Source organism: Colossoma macropomum, unplaced genomic scaffold (assembly GCF_904425465.1).
Source record: "Colossoma macropomum unplaced genomic scaffold, Colossoma_macropomum, whole genome shotgun sequence".
Lineage (NCBI taxonomy): Eukaryota > Metazoa > Chordata > Actinopteri > Characiformes > Serrasalmidae > Colossoma > Colossoma macropomum.
In genome coordinates this window covers 21,743,797-21,763,530 of record NW_023494810.1, presented here as the reverse complement: position 1 = coordinate 21,763,530, position 19,734 = coordinate 21,743,797, and the positions used below count along the sequence as shown (strand labels likewise).

At 38.5% G+C, this 19,734-nt stretch overlaps 1 protein-coding gene across 1 annotated transcript in view; it reads left to right on the top strand.

The window, feature by feature from the left end:
• ppfia4 (PTPRF interacting protein alpha 4) overlaps window positions 1-19,734 on the top strand; it is a 191,746-nt gene that overhangs the window by 123,601 nt on the left and 48,411 nt on the right. Inside the window, exons 6-8 of the mRNA XM_036559543.1 lie at window positions 11,690-11,911; window positions 14,066-14,212; window positions 15,550-15,684. Coding sequence (XP_036415436.1) covers window positions 11,690-11,911; window positions 14,066-14,212; window positions 15,550-15,684 — 504 coding nt within the window. The remainder of the gene's footprint in view (window positions 1-11,689; window positions 11,912-14,065; window positions 14,213-15,549; window positions 15,685-19,734) is intronic.

Below are 19,734 nucleotides of genomic sequence, written 5' to 3'. Positions count from 1 at the left end.
TTTGATGGAAATTTTCTGACAGATTTCTACACCGTAATTATTCTACAGAACAACAACAATGTGAATTGACTTCACATTGGCCAACACTTCAATTCCCTGGCTAAACCAAAGACACGTCCAAAATTTTGGCCTTCTAAAAGAATTGGATCGTTCACTAGCTATATCAAAGCAATCACCAAAACAGCCTCCTTAAAATTTATATCTTATAAATATAGCCAGAGTCAAGGAGTTGGTGTCCCAGCAAGACCTAGAGAAGCTCATCCATGCCTTTATCTCCAGCAGTGTGGGCTACTATGATGGATCTTTTAACTGGACACCTGAAAAAGACCATTAAACAGCTACAGCTTATTCAGAATGCTGCTGCAAGAGTTTTAACCAGGACAGAGAACAGAACACATTAGTGCAGTTCTAGAACCTTTACACTGGCTTCCTGTTATTTATAGAATAGATTTTAAAGTGCTGTTACTAGTTTAAGCCCAGAGTGAATCTCTGACATGTTAAAAGAATATAAACGGAGTTGGTCTTTTAGATCCATGGATACAGGTCAGAGCCCAGAGTCCAAACTAAACATGGTAGCTGTTATGCTGCACCTCCCAGAAGATATTACATGTGCTCCCAATGTAGCGATTTTAAAATCCAGGTTAAAAACTTTTTTCTTTTCATGTGCCTATAAAGACTTGCACTTTATTCTTACTGCATTTTACCTTTAATAAGCTTATTTTAGTAACACTTATACCTTTTGGCTTCAAGTTCCTTTTTATGTTTTTATTTTCCTTTTTTATTGTACTTTGTACTTCTTTTTAATTATGTGGTTTTTTTTTTTTAACCTATTGTCACTTTACTTTTACGCTTATTGTTTTTCACTCTTAAGCACTTTGTCTTCATCTTTCTTTTGATTTTCCTTCTGCTTTTATTTATGTAAAGCACATTAAATCACCTTTGTGTATGAAATATGCTATATAGATAAACTTTGCCTTGCCTTGCTTTGCCTTACTGAAACTTTAGCAAATGTTTCGGTAGTGATAATTTTAGTTAATTTTGAGTGGAACTCAAAAACGCTAACCAGTACATGACTAGTAAGCACAGCTAGTACAACAGTACACATATAAAATCATAATACTTCATTAAAACACAATAAAGTTTACTTAATTACAGAAAATATGTAGTGACAATAGTGTGTAGTGACAATGTTTAATGTTACACACTGATTTTTAGACTTTGGGACACATTTACTACAAAACGATGAGATTTAACTGCTCACCATGTGGCTGTGAGGGAGAGCCGTGAGGGCTCTGCCGCTCGACTAAAAGACTGTACAAACGAATATTAGTAGACACTACAACCGAATAGTAGTAGACTCTACAACTGAATAGAGGCAGACTCTACAACCGAATAGAGGCAGACTCTACAACCGAATAGAGGTAGACTCTACAACCGAATAGAGGTAGACTTTACAACCGAATAGTAGTAGGCTCTACAACCGAAATCTTTCAACTTCACCTTAAAATAAATTTTAAAAATTGAAAAAAAAGCAACCATTATTTAAGCATTACCTTTATCTTCCAATATAAAGTACCCTATAAATGATTATGTATTAAATATTATATATTTAGCTTATTACTATCTTGATTAATGCCTTGGGTTTAAATAGAATATAATCCTTATAAGCATCTAAGGTCTGAATACTTGTTTTATTTATTTTTTTTACTCTACAGTTTGAACTAATTTAGTAGTCATCTGAATTGAAGTTCTAGCCATGTACATCCCATAAGATCCTTACATTCTTATGTTTATTACATATATGTTATACATACTATGTTCAGCGACAGCTTTTGCATCTGCCAGTATGTCTTTCATGCTTCAGTTAAAGTAGAAATTTGCTAAATATCACATTACCTGCCGCAGGGGGATGAATGACCTTCAGTCTCTGCTAAGCGGCTCTGTGTGAAAGAGTGAAATGCCAAGTCATTCTCAAATTACGCCAAGTTATAATCCAATAGCTTATTGTTATTACGCTGTTTGTTTGCGCTGTTCCAAAAAGGGATACCCCCTCCGCTCCAGTGCCTTTCCTGCAGATGGTGTTCTCCCAGGCTTTCACTATATGATGAACAGTATTGATTATGTTCCAAGCGGACACCCTTGCCCTTTCTGACTCATGTCAGCTCTGGGGAGCTCAATCGAGTTACACTTCCACAAGTGTGACTCAACTTAAATTGCCAGTCAATATAGCTGTAGCTAATTTGAGCACTGGTCCTTGTTTTAGAGGTGTAATCATAAGCCCTTTTGCTTTTAAGTGTTGGGGTATTGACAGGGTTTTTGAATGATTTTTTTCTGCAGCATGACTGTTTATCTTAATATAACTGGACCTTAAATGGAGCAGTGCTTACAGTATCTTACAGAAAACAGAAAACACGAGTCTTAGCAGCTGTTTCTACCCACAGGATTCATGCAACCGCTAAGTGCCGATTCTGAACAGGTGAAACAAATAACTCGCTCTATAGGGATGTAAAAAGCTACTGTTTTGCCTCTATATGGTTGTAGTATCCACCTCTATTTGGTTGGAGAGTCTACTTCTATTCGTTGCAGAGTCAACCTCTATTCAGTTGTGGAGTCTACCTCTATTTGGTTGGGTAGTCTACCTCTATTCGGTTGTAGAGTCTACCTCTTTTTGGATGTAGAGTCCACCTCTATTTGGTTGTGGATTCCACAGTTTGCTGAGACTGATTGAGCCATGTTTGAAAATTGACTCACACTCATTTCAGTCAGAAAAAACACACTTTATGTAGAAACAAAAAGCAAATTGTAAATAAGCTTGCAGTGCTCACTTCAGTTTATGTTGAGATATAGACTTAAACGTAACATTTTTGTTTGCTTTTATGTAGGTATCACCCTTTTGTTTATATTCTTTTTCATTTATTTTATGTCTCCTATGAAAATAAATCCAACAATAAAGTTATGTTAGCATTCCTTTTCTAAATCTGTACTGAAAATGTGTTGTATTGTGATACAAAAAGAACATTGGTATCTCAAGCAGTTAACTGAGTACTGGAGTGCTCCTGCACATCCCATATACCAGAAACTATTAGAGAAAGGAAATGTTAAGTAGAAAGGCATTCTTTCATTTCTGTCTCATCCTAATGATGAGTATTTCAGAGTACAATGGTCATAGTTTTCGATCCATTATATAGTTACATATTTCAAACATTTATTTGTGGAATTGTAGCAGCTGCCCATTTGTTCTATAGACCATATATTTCTCTTTGTGAAGCAGGCTGGGTGAAGAGTAAGAGAGTGGCTTAATGTTGTCCACATGTCTCTTAATTGGAGAACAGTGTGTGAGGCTGTTCAGTGGTGTGTGGAGGCCCTGAGTGTGTGGTCCAGTGTCACTGGAGCAGCAAGCGTGTCAGATCTACCAGCCCCATGCAGCAACCAAGCCGCCTTCCTCTGCTCTTATCGTTAGAGCTATGTGGGTGCTAGTGACTGGAATCTATAACGGCAGGATATTTAAAATAATTGTTGATAAACACATTTGTCCTACACTGAAATATGTTATGGTTGTGACAAGTAATAGAATATGTTCAGGTCTGAGGACATGTTTGGTGTCCAAAATTTGCAAAATTTACACTGGAGCTACGAAGCTAATGTAGTTAACATGCAGAATAACTTTTTCATCCCAGAACCATCCCGAAACATTTCATCAGCTGACCCAAATTGAAAATTGACTGTCTAAAATATTAAACTGTTTATTTACATTACGTTGCTCTCTCGATTTTTTTGTATGTTATGGATTCTTAGAAACGACAAATGTCAGATAGCACACAAGCATGCAAACATCCACTCACAAACAATGCATACAAACACATCCATGTTCTGTAAATACATGTGTGTGCATATGTTTAAGAGTATGTGCATCAAAAGCTCTGTAACTAAATATGTAGGGCCAGATTTCTAAAATGCAGAGACTAATTCACTGTTAAGAGCAGATATTGTGGTGGTAAAATGTGTGCTCATTCATAAAAGAGGATCACCCGTATGTTTATTGCTTACGTGACGTGGGGTGTGGCGACGTATTTCCTTAATTTACATATGGCAGTAGCGATTCATAACACGACACAGTCCAAAAAAAAAAAAACCCTGAATCACTTAGAAATTTTCCAGGTAAGAAGAAGATATCGGGTTAAATGACATTTTCTACAGTGTTTCCAAACATTGTAGACAATTTGCAGATGCCAGTATTATAATACAAGTTTGGACACACATGCAACATATCGCACATACACTCTCTCTGATGATTAACCAGTATGTTTAAAAGACACATTTTAGTCTGTTTGGACGGAGCAGCATGACAAACCTTCTAACTCAGATTGGCAGATTTAACTGGCTCTGTACTTAAAATGGCCTCTTCTTCCTGCTTCAAATTTAATGTTTGGCGAATCCCCCCCTCCTGTTTATTATGATATCCTAATATCATGATATGAATAAAATATATACTTTTATACTTTTATACGTATATGCTTAATACATGATTACTGTTTATTTGCTGAATTTAACATATATATTAAAAAAACATAAAAGGCTTGTGCAAAACATATGTGTTTTATGTTTATGTCTAGTATTTTAAATTCAGCTAGAAAATAGAAACTGTGCACTAAAAACTGCAGAAATATTTGTATTCTCTGTAGAAGTTAACATATTTTCACTTAGAAAATCAACATGTAATTTGACCAGGAGAGTTCAAACTTTTGCATACAACTGTACTAATGAGTATTCAAAACCTGTAAAATGCTGTTTAGGCCAGCCCTGATTATTAGCTACATTAGCCTAGTAGCTCTGATGCAAAACTAATGAAGCAAACTTGTTTGGGCTGGTTGACCACATTGGAGAAAGGGGAACATTGTTCAAATTAGATTTCGGCCTAAACCATTGCTTTATTTAATAAACATGTCTAGCTGATATGATCTAACTTTTCTGAACCACCTCTTATCCTAAATATCAAATGAAATTGCTTAAAGTATCTTTCCAGAAGCAATGGAAGTATTGTATTCTTCATAATTTATGCTTCGTTCATGAGCATGAAGGGAATTCCCTAAGCGTAACTAAGGTTGCCCTTCTGTATGGGCTTTTACATTTTATTTTGATGCTATATGAATCCTTTTGGTCCATGCATTTCTAAGAAAGAGCTTTAAGAGAAGTCTGCCATCATAGACTTGAGCACCTGAAAGAGAGTCAAAGATTCCATCACAACATACATGCCTCTGGAGTGTGATGCACCCGTTTTAGCTCCATTAGCAGTGTCCTATCTCTGGAACCCCCCCAGACGGCAGGCTGGATTTCAGCAGTGCTGCCAAGCGGGAAAAAAACAGCACGTCAAATCACAGCTACATGACACGTTTGTGTTTAGGGAGGATCAAGGCAGGCCTAGGATACTTCCGAAGGGGATTTAATACTCCGGATTTTAATAGCACTCCAAAACGTCTGAGAGGACATTCCCAGACAGAGCAGTCTAGGTCCAGACAATGGAGTTTTCCCGTGAGGGCCGAGAGAAGCCTCCCTGGAGGGCAGAGATAGGATTCTGACACTGCACACAGGCCTGGACCCCCCGAGGATCAAAACTCCCTGCACTGTTAAGACTGTCAAAAACTGACAGCCGCTGCTCAACAGGCATACAGCAGAGACTGTTTTGGTGTTTAAAAGATCGCATTGATATTCACTGTTGATCTTGAAGGTGCTAAAGATGAGAATCTTGAGACTTTCAGGTCATAACTGAAAATAAAGTAAACCAATAAGCCAGAGGAGGCCATGCATTACAGTGCATTACAGTGTTTAAAGAGGTGTTTCTTAGGCAATATGCAAAGTTAGTGTTGGATAAATTCAGTATTTAATAAATACTTTCATTTATTGTTAGCTACTAATCACAATAAACACTTTGTCCGACAAGCAGTGTAACTTGTTAACAGCAGGCTATGGTTACCAAGCAATATTGTGGTCAAAGATTATTTCATGACCTGTGCGATCATTTTAACTTGACACATTTATTAGACTTAGCTTGACCTATCTGTACATTCTTTATAGCAACTGTTGCCAGGCTGGACAAGCTTTGCAGAATGTTAACAAAAATGTCATTCAACGTACATTACATTGAGTTTCCAGTTTAGAATGCTGTGCTACTTTTTATACTGACTCCACTTCATATACCCATGCTATAATAGAAACTGTTGCCAGGTTGGATTTACAGAATGGGCAAAAATCCTGTTAAATATAATGAGAAACTGTAGCAATCCTTTCTACTTAATGTTGAGTTCCAGTTTAAAACGCTATACTAAACTGGACTGTGTTGTTGTAGATAATCAAGACCAGCTCGGTTGGAAATGCTAATAATATTTACGCCACTATAATAACGTCAGCTAATTAATCTATCGTAACATCATGGTCTTTCACATACACACGAAATAGACATAATTTGCAAGAAATAATTCACCCTAAATGTACATATTTTTAAAATGTGTTATGTTATACAGTTTCTCACTAAGTTAAGTGTGATTTTTGCCAACTTTCCATAAAGCTATGAAAGGATGCATTTGTGAGCATGAATTCCACATAACAATCTAGTCCATAATAGTACATTATGGTTGCCAAGCACATTATGGTCACAAATTATTCTGTGAACTGCGCAATGGCTTTTAACAGCTTAACACATTTGTACAGACGTCATTTGACCTGTCCATACATTCCTCGTAGCAACTGTTGCTAGGTTGGACAAGTTTTGCAGAATGTTGCCAAAAACCCCATTCAACATAATGAGAAATTGTAGCAATATTTGCTACGTAACATTGAGTTCCAGTTTACAGTGCTACATTTCTTAGCCAGACTGTTATTGTCGCTAATCGAAACTAGGTTGGTTGGAAATGCTAACAGTGGGTTTGCCACAATGATAAAGTTAGCTCGATTACATGACAGGAAACAATAATAATTCGCTCTATTCTTGTGTTTAAAGTTGTGTAATACAGTTTCTCATTAGGTTAAATGTGATTTTTGCCAATGTTCCGTAAAGATATGAAACAATGCATTTATGGTGGAGCATGAATAGATAAATTCCTCCACGAAGGAGGGACCATAGTCCATAACAGGGGAGATGGATTCTCAAGTAACTTTATGGTCAAAGCAGCTTTATGGTCAGGGAACTGCACAATGATTTTTAATAATGACATATTTATACAGATCTTATGATACATCTTTCATAGCAACTGGACAAGCTTTACAGAATGTTGGAAAATATTCTGAAAACAGTTCTATATAGCACCAAAAAGGGTTCTTGATACCGTTATTATAACCTTTTTTGGTGCTATATATATATAGAACCATTTTCAAAAAAGGTTCTATTTAGAACTTCATACAACACATTCTGCATCAATCTGATGAATGATTTCACCATACAAAGACCCATTTAAGCATGAAATGATTCTATATAGAACTCCTCATTCTAAGCAGAACCATTCCCTTAATAAAGAACGCTTCAAGAACCATCTATTTTAAGATCATACTTAATATTAAGTTTCTTTCTGTGGGTGAAAACATTCAGGTTGGAGCACAGCGAGGCGGGAGGGGTCCAGACAAAACCCTGCTCAATGTTTCTGTCATTGTGGTTTTGTATAAGAGCATGTCTGTGACTTGTGGATCTATGATTGAATATAAATGGCTTTTGTAATGCATGGTTTGTGTGTAGAAGCTGTTATATAATGACCTATGTAGTGCACACTACATAGAGGTAGGAAGTGATTTGAGCTTGAGCCTATATTTTGCCCAGCTTTGTTCATGCTGTCATTCACAAAGCAAAACCAGTCAGGTAGATAATCACACATTAAAGCTCTGTGTTTTCTGTGATAGCTTGCCAACCAAGCAGGGAGGAGAGCAAAATAAACATGTAGGTACTACTGAACAGTATGGCTGTTTTGTTAAGGCTCAACTACACTTTGAAACTGCCATAAAATATTTACACATGTGCGGTACAGATCAGGTAATGGCATAAAAAGTAGTGTTCTCTACACATGCGTGACAGTGGAGTTGAAAGGGGAGGGGTTTGGGAAAGAGGTGTTTACAGTTTACATAATTTTGCGTATTCATAAATCTGTACATTCTTCGTCAGTGTTATGGTTTAGGGACTCTCCTGTGCAACTTTTAATAGATTCTTGGGTTAATAATAATGCATAACAATATTTACAAACTTATTAATCAACATAAATTCTTTTCATGGTTTAAATGATGACTTTAAGGCTACTTCAACTGATGTGTGGTCATATGTGTAATATGGCTCAGCCAATCAGAATACAGAACTAGAATGATCTGTTTTACAAATGGATTTTTCAGCAGTTACTTTCAATGCATGTTTGTGTCAGAGAGCTAACTGAGAGTTAGGCATCAGCAAAAGGGAAAAAAGGAGTAGGTGAAAACAATCACGGAAGAGAGGGGAAGGTTTAAAAAAGGCTGATTTTGTCAGGCCGCCTGCTGGGGTCTCGAATCGAGACTTCCCTCTGAAAGTTTATTTAATTAACACCCACAAATTAATTCTGTTTTAGACAGAGAGGTGCATCAAAACATCCGCCTACCCAAATCAGAGATCTGTGAGCACGCTGCAACACAAACACACGCACACCCTTTTTGTAGGTCAAGATCATTAAAAGCAGACTGCAGCATAGGATGAGTAACTGAAGCGCCTTGAGAGTTAAGCATCTTTCAGCAAAAAGTGTGCACAGGGACCTATAGAGGAAAATGGATATCTTGCTGTTTTTTCAAGGTGCACCCTGAGAAAGCACACACACACACACAGCCAAACACTCACACTTGTTTGTGTACGGGGGGATCATTATACTGAACTGGTTCAAAGAGTTGAAAACACATTTCGGCTGTTTAACTGCTTTGGACTTTAGACTAAAATCCTTTGGCTTTGAGTGATGCTGTACCTTATTTATGTGTATTTTATTAAAACAAATGATTGAACATTCCATTTTGTCGTTAAAATGTCACAAACATAATACAACTGAAACTTTACTAAATGTTTCGGTAGTGACTGTTTCGGTAGTGACAATTTTAGCTAATTTTGAGCAAAACTCGAAACCGCTAACCAGGACATGACTAGCAAACACAGCTTTGAACGCACATAAAATCAGAATCAGAAAAGTTCACTTAACTGCAGTACAGTCTGACTACAGGTCGAACCATTGCCACCTTCAGAAATTTTCTGATGACTCTGTGGTTGGGTGCATTAGGGATGGGCAGGAAGGAGAATATAAGAACCTTGTGAAAAGCTTTGTTGAGTGGTGTACGAGGAACCACCTGATCCCCAATGTGACCAAGACCAAGGAGATGGTGGTGGACTTCAGGAGGAAGAGGACCACGATATGTCCCGTTACCGTCATGGGTCAGAACATTGAGCTGGTAGACACCTACAAATATCAACAAACTTGACAACAAACTGGACTGGAGGGCCAACACTTAGGCTGTGTACAGGAAGGGGATGAGCAGTCTCTACTTTCTGAGAAGGCTCAGGCCCTTTAATGTGTGCACCAAGATGGTGGCACTCTTCTACCAGTCTGTTGTTGCGGGTTCTGTCTTCTTTGCAGCAGTCTGCTGGGGAGGCAGCATCAGAGGTGGGGCGGGGCAAAAAGGCTCAACAAACTGATCAAGAAGGCTGGTTCTGTCTTGGGATGCTCAGTGGATGGTTTTGAGGTGCTGGTTGAAAGGAGGTCACTTATTAAACTCACTGCTATCCTGGACAATACATCTCACCCCCCTCCATGATCTACTGGTCAGACAGCAGAACACCTTCAGCAACAGACTCATTCAGCTCCACTGTAGTAAGGAACGGTACAGGAGATCATTTGTACCAACAGCGATCGCACTGTACAACATCTCGTCACTGTGCCAGGACATTATTGTACACTAAGCCACTCATATTGCACTGCCACTTTGTTTATTTTGTGATCTATCTATCTATCTATCTATCTATCTATCTATCTATCTATCTATCTATCTATCTATCTATCAGTCAGAAAATTATATTTATATATATTTCGGCAGTGACAGTTTTTAATGTTACACACTGATGTTCAGACTTTTGGACACATTCACTTCAAAACAATGAGATCTAACTGTGGCCATGAGGGACAGGGATACAGAATCACTTCCTGCTCTAAAATTACAAATCTTCGTGTTTCGGTAGTGACATGAAAACATGGGACAGCATTTTTTGAATAATGTTTTTATTATTATTATTATTATTATTATTATTTAAAAATTAAACCCATGACAAATCTAAATCCAAACCTTTTTTACACACTTCTATAACCTAAGAATAGCTCAGCCAGTTTGCACTGATGTCCCTGTAGTTACTGAATAATAAGCTTTAGTATGTAATAACCCTGAGATTTTAAGGGGTTAAAAAGAAATCAAAAAGATCTTAAAAAAACTTTTAAAAAATTGTATTATTTTCAGAAGATGAAAGTTAGGGGTTAGGGTTTGACACAGCCACTTCCCAATAGAAAGTACCCTATAAATGATGATTTTTTAAAATATATTTGGCTTATTACTTTCTCAGTTAATACCCTGGGTTTAAACAGATCATAACATAATCCTGTGAATCCTACCTCTGAAGCAGGTAATTACATTGCTGGTCTAAGCATAACAGTCATTTGTTGCCTAAGTTACTAAGGGGGCAGTTACTTTTTCAATTGGGTGATCTACTTATTGGATATCTTCTGATGCTCTAAGACACATCAGTGATGTATCTTGTGGTCCTTGGGTGTTTCAGTTTTTGCAGCTTGAGACACTCTCTCCCAGGTGACCCACCAGGGTTGACCAAGCCTTGGCTTGTGTCCCAGTAGCACATGCACTCCACGGCTCACTTCTTCTGATCCACAGCCTGGAAGACCTCTCAGTTGCTTCTATGGCATTATTAATGGCTCTGTCTCTGCTCACCCATACCACACTGAGTAGGCTATATTTTACCCCTTTTGGTTTAGAACAATGAAACATGTAGTTCTTGTAACAAACAAACCTTTATAACATCAATATTTTGTTGGTTCTGTAGGGTAGAATTGTTTTCTTCTGGTTTTAGTCAGGACATTTTGTCCTGAAAATGTACAAAAACACACACGCCACACTCACACCTGGGTCCCTGGGGCGAATATCTTGCCAGCACCTGAAATTCTTGCGCACAGAGCAGAGGTGACCTGTCCTACAGACTAAATATCAGAGCTTTCCTCTCACACTTGCTCTGTACTTGCTCTCTACAGTGCAGAGTGCTAAAGAATCCTCCCTCAGCAGTGCTGTATGTCAGGGCAGAGCTCATTTCTGATGTGAAATCAAGCGCTCCTTTCCTCGCACAGCCCTCTAGAGGATTCTCCTACTGCAATAGCACACGTTCCTGTTAGGAAATGTGTTTGAGTCCAATAGGAATAATCTTCAAGGTGCTTGACTTCCACACAAACAAATTATGTTTCTATGTCTATGGAGATTTCATGCTTATGTGTTTGATGTTATATACCTTTTAGCAATGAATGCGTCTGAAACACTGGAACACCTGTCCAGATACTTTTGTCCATATTATGCAAACCTAACAGACATACAAAGCAATCATCCTTAACTGCTACTTCACTAACATAGCTTTGTCTCTGTACCTTTACATATCCTACAGAGACTGCCCAACGGCTCTATAGACGTCCACGATGAGGCCAGTCGCTGTTTGGAGCTGCAGGAGCTGCTGGACAAGGCTAACAAAGAGCTAGCCACGAGCCGTGATCGGGCTAACACCCTGAATGGCCGCGTGGCCGAGCTGGAAGGTGAATTGGCCAATGTCCGCAAGGAGCTGCTGAAGAGCGAAGAGCTGAACACCAAACATCAGAGAGACATCCGCGAGGTGAGCGTGATCCACACAGACAGAGCATAGCCTCGATCCAAGGGCCAGACAATGAAAAAGAAAGCAGGGAGTGTGACCAAACAGAGAACTCTGCTGAGCTGTATTTATATCAGCCAAGGCATGTGTGCGTCTTTAGTTTTTAAATTGAGCTACGAGGCTTATGCAGTTAACAATTTTCTTTGCCTAAAATGACAGCAGCTCTCAGAATCTCACCTTTTGCAGCTATCTGCACTTCTCTACATCAGTTTAATCCATCTGATGGGAAATAAATGACTGTTCAGCAAGCTAAATGCTAGAAGAACACAGTAACTATTACTGTGTTCTTCTGCCATTACTTGTTAGCCTCAGTTGCTAAAGTAGTAGAGCACATTTGGACAAAGAGGAAAATTTCTTGGATTTTAAAAGCCCCTTTGATGAAAAAACTCATTTTCCTCACCACTTTTAAATGGAAGAGTTTAATGTAGTATGTAAACGTTGTTGACATTTCAAAACATACCATTCACACCCCCAACTATACAATCCATATATGGAAACTAAGGTGCAAAAACAGGCTGTTTTGAATTCAGTGTTTTTGTGACATCATGAAAGCTGTTGCAATGACCTGCATCCACCTATTCAGCCTACAGCGGTTTAGCTCCGCCCATTCACACTGAAGTTATAAGAAGTGTTTCAGCCTGGACTGGTTTTTGAATGAGGCACAATACAGGGCAGCTAATTAGAACAGACATTATTCACATATATCAGTCTTAAAGGCACAGTAACACAAACAGCCCATTCTCATATATATTTAATATGTCTAATATATTTATTTCAAGGAATAAATAGAGGTTGTAAAATGGACAAATATAATGAAGTCTGATTGTTTTTAATGTTGTAAGTGGACCTCAGTGTGAAAAAATCAAGAAAATGTAGAATATGGGCCCTTTAAGTGACAACAGTTAGGACAGGGGTTGGCAACATGTGGCTCTCTTACTGCCTTTTCGCAGCTCCACAGCAGAATTAGATTTTTTAGGTAAAAATAAAATAATCCTCCTTTGCAGTAAAATAAAGCTCTGCTGATGGTTCAATACAGTTTTGATAATAAACAGTCTTAAATGCTGGAATTATAACTGCTGATTCACACTTCAACCCTGAAGGTTGCTGTGCAGACTGCTGGTCACTATAGCAACGCAGACAACAATCTTGCCTAGCTACCAGCTAACGAAATGGCAAAGAGAAAGATTTGAGACGAACATTGATAATTTGGAGACAAATGGACATATTTGCTTTTATAATCACTTCAGCTGGTTTCCTGATACATTTAATCTGCAGCAAGAAACTGTCAATCATTAATAAGTTGTGAAGCTGAAATCAGCTTCTCTTTTGCCAGCTTCTTGTTTGAATTTTCCCGTTCCATCTTAAAAGGTGCAGCAGTTACATTCTGGCACCTCAAGCACCACTAAAGGTGGAACAAGAAGCTGGCAAATGAAAAGCTGACTTCAGCTTTGTAAAAGGCCTAACATTGAGAGACATTTTACAAAAAACTGTTCTACTTTTGTGGAAGAGTATCTTGTCAGAGATGCGAGAAAAGCGGCTATAGCTGAGCTAAAGCTTAAAGCAGATCAGAGTAAGTCTAATTTTCAGCCTATACTAGGACATCAGCTCATACTGAGACATATTTATAGCCAAGATGGTAAAATGGACATAAACTGTTGTGGCTCCTAAGGTGGTTTGATTTTTGTTGAAAGGACAAAATGGCTCTTCTTAACATTTGGGTTGCCGACTCCTGAGTTAGGGGTATTTGAGAATTTTAAAGGGAAAAGAGAAAAAATATTACTATGTAGAACAATCTTTTCAAGCTACAGGGTAGAGTTTAAGAGTTAAGCTTGCATGTGTTTCTGAGTGTCAGTAACTGATGAGTTTGAAAGTGTGAAGGATTTGAGGACCCCATTTTGACCTTATATAATTCCTAACTGTGAATCTCAGACTTCATCTCCCATTTCTCTTCTTTGTTCATATGTCTATGAACTTTGCATAAATTAGGTACTAATCATGCATTGTCTTCATTACTGTTGTATCCTAGTGTCCCCTACGCATTTACAGGTTTTAAGAGTTTTCTTGGAATGCTTTGTTATTACTGTTTTTTTTTCCTCTTACTATATGCCTGTTCGACAGGCGATGGCACAGAAGGAGGACATGGAGGAGCGCATCACAACGCTGGAGAAGCGCTACCTGGCCGCCCAGCGGGAAACCACCTCCATCCACGACCTGAACGACAAGCTGGAGAACGAGCTAGCCACCAAGGACTCGCTGCACCGGCAGGTACGGTCAGCTGCTCCTCAGCCAGGGCCCTGGTGGAGGAAGATGAAGGCTGGGTTCAACCAGAGTTCACCTGGTGTTCACCCAGGCTGGAGGGTCATCTCCAGTTCATATGCAGACAAAGCTGAGTTCATCGTCCCTCCCCATCAGTTCTGTGATGCCTTAACCAAGACTGAGGCTACTGACTTATTCATGTAGCCAGTTAGATGGTCTTGAATAGGAGTTTGAGGGGGTTTCAGTGGGAGATGTGTGTCTGTAGAGTGTGTAGTAGTTGGGGGAGTTGTAGAAGAGCTGTGAAGCTGCAGTGCTGTTATAGCATTCCAAATACACACAGTCAGAAGTAAAGGCACGCAGGAGAAAAACAGGACGTGTGTGTCTGTGTGTGTGTGTGTGTGTGTGTGTGTGAGAGAGAGAGAGCGAGAAAATGTGTGTGAATGTTTCTTCACTCAAGGCTGTAAGAAGAGAGAAGAAAGGGGCTTTGCAGTCACATTCACTCTGGTGTTTCTGTCAGCAGAGCGTACAGAGGGTTTCTCTCACTATATGTGTGTGTTTTGTGGAGTGGGCGAGATCTATCTATCTATCTATCTGTCTATCTATCTATCTATCTATCTATCTACCTACCTACCTACCTACCTACCTACCTATCTATCTATCTGTATATGTTTTACATTTTTTGCTATAAAAATTCTTTTCCATAAGGACTTTGGTGATACTTTTTTGTAATCTTTATTTACAAATGGAATGTGAGTGTGGTTTTAACTAGAAACTAGATGTTTACAGACTATGTATATAAATCTGGTATTTGGTTGGTACTACAAAAGTGTTGAATTTTGTTACTCAACCCCCATTGTTATAAATAATAATAATAATAGTAATAATAATAATAGTAATAAAAATGATGTAAATAAAACTGACTTCATAAGATTTCAGGTATAATTTGCATTGGAAATTGGGCTGAATTTTGGGCTTATCACAGTATAATACTCATATTTTTTTTTTACAGCGATTGATGAACATGCCTTTAATTTCCTCTTTCCTTTACTACAACACGTTTGTCCTGTGCCTGTGGGTGTGTGCGTGTCTGCATGTTCGTGGGCATTTGTGTGTGTGTTCACTGGTGATTTGTATTTATGTGGTGTTGTGTGTGCCTTCTTATTGTTGGTACAAGTTTGGATATGATTTGTGTTGTTTTGTGGGTATTTTGTAATTATGTGTGTAAATGTGAGTATTTTCATGCATATGTATGGGTTGTATGTGTACATATACGCTATGTGAGTATTTTAATGTGGTGATTGTGTACATATACACTTTGTGTGTGTGTGTGTGTGTGTGTGTGTCAGAGCGAGGAGAAAGTAAGGCACTTGCAGGAGCTGTTGGAGCTGGCTGAGCAGAGGCTGCAGCAGACCATGAGGAAGGCTGAGACTCTGCCTGAGGTGGAGGCTGAACTCGCTCAGAGAGTAGCTGCACTTACCAAGGCAAGCACACACACACACACACGCACACACACACACACACACACACACACACCGTATTACTGAGAGGAGTATGTACAATACTGAAGAAGCAATGTGTCCTGCACATTGGTAGGTAGAAAATGAATGTTGTGAGAGATTAATGAACATGAAAGGTTCATAAAGGTTCTCATTATTGATTAATAGATTTCAGTAATTTTATCAAGGGATGTACAAGATTGAAAGGGGCACATTTTGCTCTAAACATGCAATTGTCAAACAGCCAATCTGTCATTTCTATTTTAACTGATTTCTTTTGCAGTTTTATAATGTAAATAACATGTTAGCTAAGTGCAGAATTTTAGTTTAGTTAAACATTGGGAAAAATTTTGGGAAAAATGGAGAAAAACATTGTTCTAGTGTGTTCTTTTAGCCCACACAGTGTGAGCTTCAGGTTAAAAAAAAACCCTTATTAAAACTGACCAAAAAAGTAATTGAACAATTTAGCAATAAAGGAAGAACAGTTTGTAAACGCAGCTGTGGTCTAAGCATCGTCCAATCTGTGATGATACCACAGCCATAAATGGTCTTGATCTCTCTAAGTGGGTAAAAAGGCCCTCTCTGTCCCCATCACTCAGCATGATGATAGCCAAGGTTGGCCCCAATTGTTCTCCTCAAAGCTGCCCAATGATGTTGTGCAGTTTGGAGTAGGTTTGAAAGATGCAGTGGCTGGCCTCTCAGAGGAAGCACGCGCTAGCCTCCACCCTCCTGCCTTGTATTAAAAAAAATAAACAAAGTTTCTCTCTCTCTCCCACTCTGTCTCTCTCTCTCCCTCTCTCTCTATTTCCATGTCTCTTTATGTCTTTCTCTCTCTCTTTTTTCAAAATAACAGTTGTTCTGGATATTTCATATATATTTTATATTTAGTGTCCAAACTATATAAACAAACAAACAGCTAAGTAAACAAAGACTCAAACTTTTTTTAAAAGTGGGAAATTTGAAAGGACAAATACGAGCAATACGAGCTTGTTCATTGCAGCACATGAATTCTTTCAAGAATCCTTTTGTAGGTCACTGAGGAAAACAACAATTATTCAATATAACAAAGTAGAATTTCAGACTTCTGCAGCTCTCAGAGACACAATGGTGTTATATCACACTTTGATAAACTGGAGCGTCCTCCTCCTCTGTCCTCTACGCCTTCATCTCTGCTGTTGAAACAATCCCTGCTCCGTCAATAGAGATCTCTCTCTGTCTGACAGCCTCTGCTGAAGGAGCGGAGTGTCTGTGCTGAACACAAGCGACCAAATTCACCGTCAGTACGACTGAGCAGACTAATGAAGCTAATTAAAGATGGCAATCGAAGAGAGTAGCAAGGGGGGGAGGGAAAAGCAGAGGGAGAGAGAGGAAGAGAAAGAGAGAGAAGGGGAGGAAGAGAGAGAAAGAACGAGAAAGAGAGAAGGGAAGAAAGAGAGAAAGGAGGGGAGAAAAGGGGAGAGAGAAAAGCGTGAGAGTAGGAGAGAGAGAGAGGGAAAGGGAGAAAAGCAGAGAGAGAAAGAGAGAGAGAGAGGGACAGAGAAAGAGGGAGAGAAGAGAGAGGGGGAGGGAAAACTAGAATAGAGGGAGAGGAGCGGAGAGAGAGAAATGAGTGAGAGAGAGGAGAGAGCGAGAAAGGGTGAGATGGAGAGAGACAAAGAGAGAGAGAGAGTAGAAAGAGAGAGAGAGAAGGAGAGAAAGGAAAAAGGGAGAGAGGGAGTAAAGGGAGAGAGAGGAAGATATGAGAGAGGGAGGGCTATCGCGGGAAAGAGAAATAGATCTGTATAAAATAGAACCCAGGAGAGAGGAAAGGTGGAGAGAGGAAGAAGGGAGAGAGAGGAATGAAGAAGAAGTTAGATAGAGGAAGAGAGAGAGAGAAGTAGAGGAGGGGAAGAGTAAGGAGAGAAAGAAGGAACAGATGAGGTAAAAGACGGGAGTAGAAAAGAGCAACAAGGTAGAGGGAAAGGGGTGAGACACGAGCATCATCAAGATAGAGAGCAAAGCGAGCATAGGGAATAGAGAGACCAGGGAAGAGGAACGTCACCGAGAGAAAAACTAGAGAGAAAAGCGGAAAGGGCGGTAGGTAGCGGGATACCTTTCCCATTTTTGTCTCTTTCTCCCCCTTCTCTCTCTCTTTCTCTCTTTTGCCTATTCTCTCTCTACATCTTCCTCTCCCTCTCCACTCTCTCTCTTTTTTATCTTTCACTTTTCTCTTTATGTCTCTCTCTATCTGTTGCCTGCTCTCTCTTTTTCTCCCTTCTCTCTTTCTCTCTCTGTCACCTCTCTCTTTCTCCCTTTTCTCTCTCCCTCTCTCTCTCTCTCTCTATCTCTCACACACATTGTTGCTCCACTCTCACCATGTCTCTCTGTCGCCACTTTCTCTTTCTCCCTTTTCTCTCTCAATCTCTCTCTCTCTCTCACACACACATTGTCTCCCTCTGTCTCACTCTCTGTTGGGCTTTCTCTTTTTCTCTCTCTCAAATTTGAATTCAGATTGAAACAGCTTTATTGGCATGAATTGTAATGAACAACTATTGTCAAAGGAATGAATAGAATACTTAATAATGGAGTAATATTAAGGATGAAAAAATATATAAAAGAAAAATATATATTATATACAATATGTACATACTTATACAGGCGTGTAATATATGTACAAATTCATACACAGTTAAATAAATAATACATGTACATGGGATTATCTTAAGAGACTGTTTCAGTTCTTTTCTCTGCATGTGTGAGAGCTGTTAACTGTTTAGTTTAACACATTCTGGTATCTCTCCTTTAACATGTGCACAACATCTTCAGTTTTATCATTTTCTCTTCAAATGATGGGAAGTTTTAATTGAATTGAAATAATCTTCTCTGAGATCTTCTTTGGGCCTCCTAGTGTTTCCCTTTTCTGTTTCTAAATTATAATCACTAAGTCTGTTTATTGTTGAGGTGTTTCTTTCTTTGGGATTTTTTTAAATTTTAATCAGATAATTTGCTGGTGTGTATTCTCTGTTCAGTGATCTATAGATGTGATGGTTATCTTTAAGATGTCTGAGGGGTCTGTTTCTGGGTGTGTGCAGTGAGATATGCTGTGAGGTAGAGAGAGAAAACTCACCAGGTTTGACAATATTCTTCTAGTAGTGTTATGTGTTAATACAAGGCTTGTGCTATAGAAGCAAAACCAAATCATCTGCATATAGAAAGAATTTTCTGCCTCCTTATTCAGTCCTGAATTTGATAATTGTTTAACAGTTGTGGCCTGGTTGTTAATGTATATGTTAACGCTCTCCACAACATGTGTAAAGAATTCTGTTCTTTTATTCCCAACTTTAACATTCAGGATTCAAAATTGTAGAGTTTATTGTCATTTGCACAGAGAAACAGACAGGTACACTGTATAGTGAAGTTCTCTGCACTACCTCCTGGTACTAAGTAAAAAAGAAACCAAAATATAGGAGAAGAGTAATAAAAATATATGTATATATTATATGCTACACAATCTGTGTGCATTTGTAACTGTGTCAAATTCTAACAGGCATAAAAACAGTGTATGTACAGTATGCAATATGAGTGCAAATGAAAAAAAAAGCTGTGCAATACTGTAGAATAGCAGCTAAACAGAAAAAAATGTACATATAATATATATAGTTGCTGTCCAAAGAAAAGCTCTCCAAAATGGCAACTTTACAGGAGAGGACAAAAACATTCTTCGCTTTATGTAAAGGGTGTCTGATTTTCTCAAATAATGTCAAAAAACAAAAAAATGGAAATTTGAGATATTTCTTTGACACCAGAAATATGCATATGTACCATACACATAATTGCACATATGCTTTATTTAAAAATAAAGTCAAAAATATAGTGATAAATTGAAATAATGTAGTTCACAGGTGTGAATTCATGTAATTGTGCAATATGTGTGCAGTGTATTAAATAACAGCTACTGTTGAAATTGCACACGACAGTTATGTATTTTATGTAATGTATAATATTTGTCCTTTGTTTTGCTGATGGATTTGTTTTTGAATGAGTTCTGTCTCTCTC